This window comes from Otolemur garnettii, unplaced genomic scaffold (assembly GCF_000181295.1).
Source record: "Otolemur garnettii isolate 467f Iridium unplaced genomic scaffold, OtoGar3 scaffold00294, whole genome shotgun sequence".
Classification (NCBI taxonomy): domain Eukaryota; kingdom Metazoa; phylum Chordata; class Mammalia; order Primates; family Galagidae; genus Otolemur; species Otolemur garnettii.
In genome coordinates, this window is record NW_003852689.1 from 161,178 (window position 1) to 169,179 (window position 8,002).

Consider the following 8,002-nt stretch of genomic DNA (forward strand, 5'->3'; position numbering starts at 1 on the left):
CCAGTCATTGCTCCCCCATCCTCTTTTCCAGTATCCCCCCCCCCCCCCCCCATGGTGTCCCGCTTTACCTATGTTAAAATCTGGTCACCTTAGGCTAGGAAGGTTTCCTAGGGAGTTAACACTGGAAGAGGCTTTTTCACCTGCTTGGCGTCAATCAGGACCCAACAGTCTTACCTCTGCCGCAGGAGGACCGCAGGTTAGTTCAGGAAGCAGCCGCGCAGGAAGCCTCAGGCAAGGGTGTTCGCGGCCACAATCCCCACCCGCCCAAAGCTCTGGTTTCCATGGCAATGGTCCCTCTTCACAGGGATTAGTCGGCCGTACCAGGTCTTCGGAGAAATCCTGGCCTCAGCTCACCTGGTTACCTGCCCCACGATCACGCCGAGGCCACAGCAGTCATTGTGGACAGCAAGACCAGCTCAGCACACGGCATCCTACTCCTTCCGCTAAGCTCGTCTCCACGGCAACGCGCCTAGTCGCACCACGGTGGCCGCCGAAGGACAATCTCACTGCGTCCGCAAACTTCTCCGGCTAGGCTCTCGCGTCCCGCCCTGTCGCCTGTCTCCCAGGCAACGTGCAGGGCACCGCTCCAGGCTTCCGCCCGGGGATTCACTACGCGTCCGCGCGCCTGCTGAGGATGGCTGGTAACCCGGCTCCTACTTCCCAGGCCTGCCCTTGCATGGACGATGGAACGACGTTGCCGAAGAGGACCTCAGTCACGTGGGACCCGGGCTTATCCTCGGATTTGGGGTCCGCCGCCCGATCAACTGGCAGTTCCTGGGCCAAATTATTTCCGCGCGATAAGTTCGGCGGCCGCCTGGACACGACCGCCGGAGTCGGTCCGCAGGTCTCCTTCCTGCGGCCGCGGACCGCGCAGACGCCGGTGCTCTTCAGGTGCGGTCTTGGTGCCCGGAGCGTTCGTCAGACCCTCGGACCCCTAAGGGAGCCCGGACTCTCAGGCCCGCGCTCCCTCAGGCGGACCTCGGCCCTGACTTTCCCGGAGACGCTGGTCCCCTTGTTTAGACCTGGGAGGAGTCTGGATTTGTCATAGCCTGGGGCCCCAGCTCCTTCCTAGTCCAGCTTTTCGGGCCCCCAGAAACGTTAATGCCCTCAGCCCCGACTCCTGGGAGAAGCCGGACTTCCCATTTCCTACAAATTGATCTCGGCCTTTAAGTCATCCAGACCTTTCAATCCTCCAGGCAGACATCGTGTGGCTCCAGGGCCCTTTAAAGCTAGACAAGGCTCAGGTCCTCTCAGTCTCGAACCCGTCCTCACACCCTTTTCCTTAGCCTCTGTGTACCTAAGTGGCCCCAGAAAAGCCTCTAGTTCTTTTTGCCTTGACCCAATCCTCACGAACCCCAGTTCCCCCGACCCCTTCTATTCCACAACCCCTCTCATAGCGTCCTCACAGGCTCCCACGGAGGACTTAGCGGAGGAAACCAAATTTCGTTAAAAATGACATTATTTATTACTTGAAAGGGAATATTTCCAGTCATTGCTCCCCCATCCTCTTTTCCAGTATTGGAAAATTCGGTGCCCCACTGAGTGGATGAAGCATATTTTATTTGTCTTTAAATATTTCAGTTTTTTTTTTTTTTAAACAGGATTTGGAGGCCTATACAAGTCAGAAAAATGTAAATGGAAGATTGGGATGTTTGTTCATACTAGTTTGTAAATATAAAAACATTCACAAATCTATAGTTGCAAATTGAAATAAATTAGAATTTATTTAGTCTACATTTCAAAATGTTTTATTTATTTATTCATTATTTATTGAGACAAAGTCTCACTTGTTGCCCTCTCTAGAATGCTGTGACGTCACAGCTCACAGCAACCTCAAACGATCCTCATGCCTCAGCTTCCCAAGTAGCTGGAACTACAGCCGCCCACCATAAGGCCTGGCTATTTTTCTAGAGATGGAGTCTTGCTCTTGCTCAGGCTGGTCTCTAAGAACTCTTAAGAACCCAGAAGGCTAGGATTACAGGCATGAGCCACTACGCCTGGACTTGTTTTATCTTTTAAAATTGTATCTTTTGTTTCTAATTATAAAAGTTCTGTACACTTAACAGAAAGATCAAATAAGACAGACAAGCAAAATGAGGAGCCAGAGATAATCACTGTTAACATTTTGGTATATAATTTTTCCATATCCACTCGTTTATAGATGTTATGACATGCTTATACTTTTTAAAAAATATATCAAGAAGGTCTTTATCTAACAAAAGCAATTAATATAACCTGCTCCTGTGTACCCTCTATGAATCCCCAACAATAAAAAAAATACATCACAAAAAATTGACATTTTAGTAACCTGCTTTTCCCCCCATGTTTAATACACCATGGATATCTATTTCATACATAATTACATGTGTCTTATATATTTCATGTAATACCAAAGTTTATTCAATTGCTTCCCTATTGTAGGTTTAATTTCCAAATTTTACAAAGAAAAAATATATATATATTTAAATGGGAAAAAATCATTTAAAGGTTATATATTTGTAAAAACTTTATCAAAAAGTGAAAATTCAGTGTCTGGAAATATCCATTTTCAACTAATTCGTCATTTTGACCAAATTGTTCCATTTCACCTGGACCACCTGGCTTCATTTTGCTTGCATATCCTATTCTATCTTCCACCTCATCGTCCAGAGTCTCCTAAAACTGCTGTTCCCCCCAAACTTCTCTCACTTTTATAAACTTTTCCCAAACCTTTTACCTTAGAATTTACCTATTAGCCATCTTAACCTCTGTCTAAACTCTTTGTTTTCATTTTTCCCTGCTCTGATCTATCCCCCCAGTCTCCCTTAGGCGTAGGCTATAGAGCAGGCATCCTCAAACTACGGCCCACAGGCTACATGCAGCCCACCTAGGACGTTTATCTGGCCATTGGGTGTTTTTGCCACTGCTGCCTGTCCTGCTTAGCAGTCAACTCATCCTGGGGCCCGCAGTCCAGTCCTCCAATGGTCTGAGGGACAGTGAACTGGCCCCCTGTTTAAAAAGTTTGAGGACCCCTGCATAGAGAAAATGCCCCACATGAATTCATCTCTCTGAACCCTACCCTACAACTTTAACTCCTCTCTGCTAAGACCCCGTCTCTCATCTCATTAAAATGAGTGCTTCTGAGTCCCTATTGACATTTCTCTGTGGCGTTCTCTAGGCCTTTCTACATCCTTCCCAGGATAGTTTTTCATCTCAACATCCCAGAAATACCTTTTTAGTACACCATTTCCACAGGAAGAAACTAATGGTTTCTCCCTTGCTCCTGTGGAAATTTTGTGAAAGGTGGGAGGAGCCTCAGCCACTCTAGAGAACCCCATCCAATTAGGCCCTGGCTCTTGCCCTGGCCCCAGGCATCTGTAACCTGTTCTACTTTCACCTCCTCCCTCCAGCATAATGAATTGCAGTGAAGCATCAACGAAAAAATTTTTACCCAAGAGCAATTTATCTCGGGTGATTATTCGTGACAACCTCAGTGCCCAACGAATCTATGAGATGGAGGTAAAGTAGCCACAAGCTTTTTTCATTAGAGGGTGTTAATGGCTAGACCCTTATTTATTTCATTCTCCCCATGTCTGTCAGGGGGAGGGGATCACAGATAAGAGAGGCTCTAGGAAGACCCATTTTACAAAGGAGGCAATTAATACTTTGGGTTACTGACATACACAAGCTATATCATAGCTGTTCCTGGGCTGGAGGAGCCAGGAAGAAAGACTCCAGGTCTCTTGGGTCTTGTGGCACTTTTTTTCTCAAAGTATTATCTCTCTATTTAGGGAATCCGTGAATAGATTCTTTCAAAGAAAGAAGTCCTGGGTCCTAGAACCTGAATTGGCATGAACACTGTCTTGTCAGTTGTTTTTCTTTGGGAACTATCCCCATTTTCCAGATGAGAACTGTGGCTCCTCTCCCACTTTATACGTCTCAGGGACCCTGCTTGATTAATTCATTAGAGCTATTTTGGGGGCCTGCTTTAAACTGACACTGTGTCAGGCACTGGGAAGAGATGAGTGAACAAGATGGACTCTGGGTTGTACTCATTTCTTCAAGCAGAGCAGCAGTCCAGAATTGAGGTGCTGTTCTCTTCTTGACTCTGTTAAGTGTTCTTCTGTCCTCCAGAGTCAGATCTACTCTGACATTGAAAAAAGTTGGGGAACCTTAAGAGTAGTGCCAGATACTTTTGACGGCCACAGACACCAAAAGAAGAACAGAGACCTGGGTATTTCTTCCTCTTAAACTTCCAGAATGTGATGTAGTGGAATAGATAGATGGGCCAGCTTTGTGTGATCTTGAGTGAATCACATTTCTTCCAGACTCTGTTTTCTTATTTGTGCAATAGGATCTATTAAGACTCTCTCAGTTGAAGGTGATATAAACTGAACTTGAACTAGTTGCAGCAACATAGAGAATGATGGGTTTACAGAATCAAGGATGGACAGGGCAGGGTCGCCAGCACTGGGGACGAGAGGAGCCAGGGGCTGTGTGTGTGTCTTCTGCATTCCCTGTCTCCTTGGTCTGCTGCATTCTGAATGTTGACATCATCATCAGGCTGGCTGCCCCTGGGGAGCAAGGCCACACGAAACCCTGGCCTGTTGAAGACTTCCACTGTTGCTTGACAAATCCTGAGGAATGACTCCAGTTAGACCCAGTTGGGTCATGGCCTCATTCTTGCTTCAGTCATTATGGCTAGGTGGTGTGGGGATATTCTCAGTGGCGTAGGATGGGATTGGGGCCAACCCCTATAACCATTGAGTGGGGAATGTTGTACCTGTGGCAAGTAGGAGGAGGATCTTTGAAATACTATAACGGGAAACTCCTGAGTTGGCTTCATGTGTACCATGGGGCTGTGCCACCATTCAGCTATCCCAAAGCTTCCTATGAAATCCCTATTGAGCCTTTATGTGTTTTATCCATTATGGATTATGTATCAATACCCCCATTAAAGAGTTCAGGAAACAGACTCAGAGAGATAGAATAACCTCACTAAGGTCATCTAGTGAATCATTGCAGGGTTACAAACCTGGGTCTAAGCGATAAATGTGCAGGACATTTTCTCCTAAGGATAGAAACTGTCTTCTCCATGTTTATAGACCCAATGACTAGCTGAGAGTTTGGCTTGTAGGATCTCAGTGGATTTGAGGGCCTTAGTGACAATGTGGCAATGTTTCTGTCTTCCGCAAAAGTGCTTGTGTTAGAGGAAGAGGCAACTTTGGTAATTTCAATAGGGATGGTTAGGATCTAGTGTCTCAGGACACTAGTGTTTCCCAAGTAGTTTTAGCCCTCAGAGGACATTGGCATTGTCTGGAGACATTTTTGGTTATCACAAATGGGTGCTCCTACTACCATTTGGTAGGTAGAGGCCGGGAATGCTGATTAATAAACTATAATATGTGGGACAGATCTGCCACAAAGAATTGCCCAGCTCAAAATGTCCAAAGTGTCTAGGTTGAGAAATCCTGATGTATGGTAAGATTCATGTTGAAGGTGAACTCACTAGCTGAGAGGCCAAGAAAGCCAGCTGTCATGGGATGCTCTAGAAAATGGTATATAAGTAGCCACTTCTCAATGACTGGGTCAGAGTCATCTCAGGTACATAATAAAAATGTAGATTCTTGGCCCCCATTCAAATACAACTAAGCTAGAATCTCTGGGTCTATTATTTTTATCAATATCAATTGACTGAACTGTTTCTGGCTCTTAGCCAGGTTTGGAGAATGTCAATGTGACCTATTATTTAGTGCCCATATTTTCTGTCACCCACCCTCCCTCTTTAACTCCTTGTGTCAGATAATCATGTCAACATTGACTGGCCTTTATGAATTCCTTTGCTTAATTTCTGCTTTGTCTTCCGATAACATAAGTATTAATCAGAATCCCCTAGAAAACTCACTAAAAATGTACACTCCCAGAATCACTTCTCCTGAATTCTGTTTCTGCATGCCCCAAACCTCCCCATACTTCAAAACCCAACCTGAATTTGTATACCAACTCCTCTATGAAGCTTTTCTTGATGTCTCCCTTCTTTGAATTCTGGGCTTTTTTCCCCTCATAAGGTGTGTATCACTTTTTGCCTTGGTTAGAAATATCTGGGCATGTGTCTTACCTCCTGACTATATTTTAGTTTCTTTGGAGATCTGCTGCTGATATTTCCTAGTATCTCTGCCTGAAGTTAGCTCATTGTACTAAATAAGTGAACAAATAACACATAGGATGTGCCTTCCAAGACCTTATAGTCTTGTTGGCGACAGGACAGAAGTTATGTAATAGAAGAAATAAGTAGAATTCAATGTGATATATCACAGACAATATGTGGGATGCACCAAAAGATTAGTTGGGACAGGATGGTAGAAGTTATAGAAGAGGGGAAAAACACAATACACCCTCATTATTCCAACCCTATCCCCAGTCTTTCTGACCAGTCTTGAAATAGAGATGTTTACATCAAAGTTAGGCTCCTAGGCTGCAGACCGTCAGAAGGTACCATATGGGTTGTCTACCTAATGCCCATTTTATTACAAGTAGGGAAACTGAGGCTCCCTGTGAGTCAAGGTATTTATAAAATGAATATTGGGTCATATAGCTGACACATTTTCCACCCACATGTCAGCAGCACAGATGCCTCTCTTGCTTTGAAGTGGCTTCTTCATCCTAACCTCACTTCTGTTTTTTGTAAGATAAGAGCTACAGACAAGACCAAGAAAAAGATGAGCCATTTGTATGATCACCTGAAAAAAAAGTTCATGACGGACCAGCTCAGAAAGCTGGGGCGCTGGAAACGGGAATCCATGAACATCCAGCACTACTTGGATAGCATCCGAATGTACGAGACCCAGTTGAAACTCCAGTCTGCCAGGAAAAACCAGCCACCTTAGTGCTGGCAGAATCATCTTCCCCAGGGTCACAATGATACTAGTCTGAGCAAAGGAAAAGCAGAAACTAGCCAGCCTACACCATCATAGGACAATAAACCAAGACCAGCGGATAGTGGAGCACAAAAAATTCCTCAGCAGTCCTGATTTTCCTTCCCCTGCCCATTCCCTCTATTCTGGTGAAAATGATCCTGATAGTCTTTTAGTTCCTGTAGAAAAGACTGAATCAAGCCAGCTTCCACAGTTAAGGCAAAGATTGACTTTTTGGTGTCCATGTGTCTGAGGTGACGGGCCAGGCCAGGTGTGCTAGGACCATGGTGCCTTAGATGGGAAGGGCTCCGTAATGCCACACTGCCTGGCATTCAGCTGGTAAGGAGGTCAGGACAGGGCATGAGACAGACCTGGCTTAAATGCTATTTCTGCTACCCATCAGCTGTGTGACCTTGTAAACTTCTCTGAGCCTTTGTTTCCTTATCTGAAAGAGGGAGCAGCAAGGGAAGCTGGCTCTAAGGTCTGGCATGATGTAAAGTGCTTGCTTGATTCAGGGCCCATTATTCCCAGTGGTTCTCATCATGATGGCTCCAGTTGCCTTCCAGCTTTGCTCGTCCCTACTCGCTGTTCTGCCTGTTGTTCCTGCCTAAACTCTGAGAGTCCCCACATTGGGCTTTTACTTGTGAAGATCCCGCTTGTTAAGAGGCTTGTTTGAGGCCTCTGAAGCTTCCCAGGGCTGCCTTTTTAATCCTACCAGGCTAATCTCAGTGTCATTTCCTGCAGAGCAATTCCTGACCTCCTCCTGTCTCTGGTCACAAGGGTTTCCTCTCTCTGAGGAACTCATGTTACCTGTGGCAGCATTATTCTGCCTTGCATGGAACCTGTTTGGGCTGAGTATTTGTCCTAACTCCTGATTATATTGTACATTCTTTGAGGATACGGACCAAGAAGGATCCTCCAAGATTCAGTTCAGGCCTCTCTTCTCTTCTGATGCTTCCCTCAACTGGCTCCAGTAGAAAAGACCACTCCTTCCTGTACTTCTGCATGTCTACACCTTTGTGTCTGCATTGAGTTTGGTTTGGCCATTACTTATTTGTACATTCTCTCTCTGATCAAGTTGTGAAAGTCTTGATGACAGTGACGCTGAC

The 8,002-nt window shown here is 45.6% G+C and overlaps 2 protein-coding genes across 2 annotated transcripts in view; one reads left to right on the forward strand and one right to left on the reverse strand.

Annotated features, from left to right (window-relative positions):
- DUSP18 (dual specificity phosphatase 18) overlaps positions 1-425 on the reverse strand; it is a 5,741-nt gene extending 5,316 nt beyond the window's left edge. Inside the window, exon 1 of the mRNA XM_003803330.3 lies at positions 175-425. The gene's annotated coding sequence lies outside the window, so the exon portion shown is untranslated. The remainder of the gene's footprint in view (positions 1-174) is intronic.
- A 251-nt stretch (positions 426-676) lies between these two features.
- Positions 677-7,087, forward strand: CUNH5orf52 (chromosome unknown C5orf52 homolog). The gene is made up of 3 exons (XM_012813728.2): positions 677-891; positions 3,390-3,503; positions 6,674-7,087. The coding sequence occupies exons 1-3, from the start codon at positions 677-679 to the stop codon at positions 6,864-6,866; spliced, it is 522 nt and encodes a 173-aa protein (XP_012669182.1). The 3' UTR covers positions 6,867-7,087.
- The last annotated feature ends 915 nt before the right edge of the window (positions 7,088-8,002 follow it).

What these genes read in the sequence shown, in the direction of transcription:
- CUNH5orf52 (XM_012813728.2), top strand. Translation starts at nt 677, where the DNA reads ATGGACGATGGAACGACGTTGCCGAAGAGGACCTCAGTCACGTGGGAC. An exon ending in CAGACGCCGGTGCTCTTCAG is followed by an intron (nt 892 to 3,389) that starts GTGCGGTCTTGG and finishes TCCTCCCTCCAG; the next exon opens with CATAATGAATTGCAGTGAAG. An exon ending in ATCTATGAGATGGAGGTAAA is followed by an intron (nt 3,504 to 6,673) that starts GTAGCCACAAGC and finishes TTGTAAGATAAG; the next exon opens with AGCTACAGACAAGACCAAGA.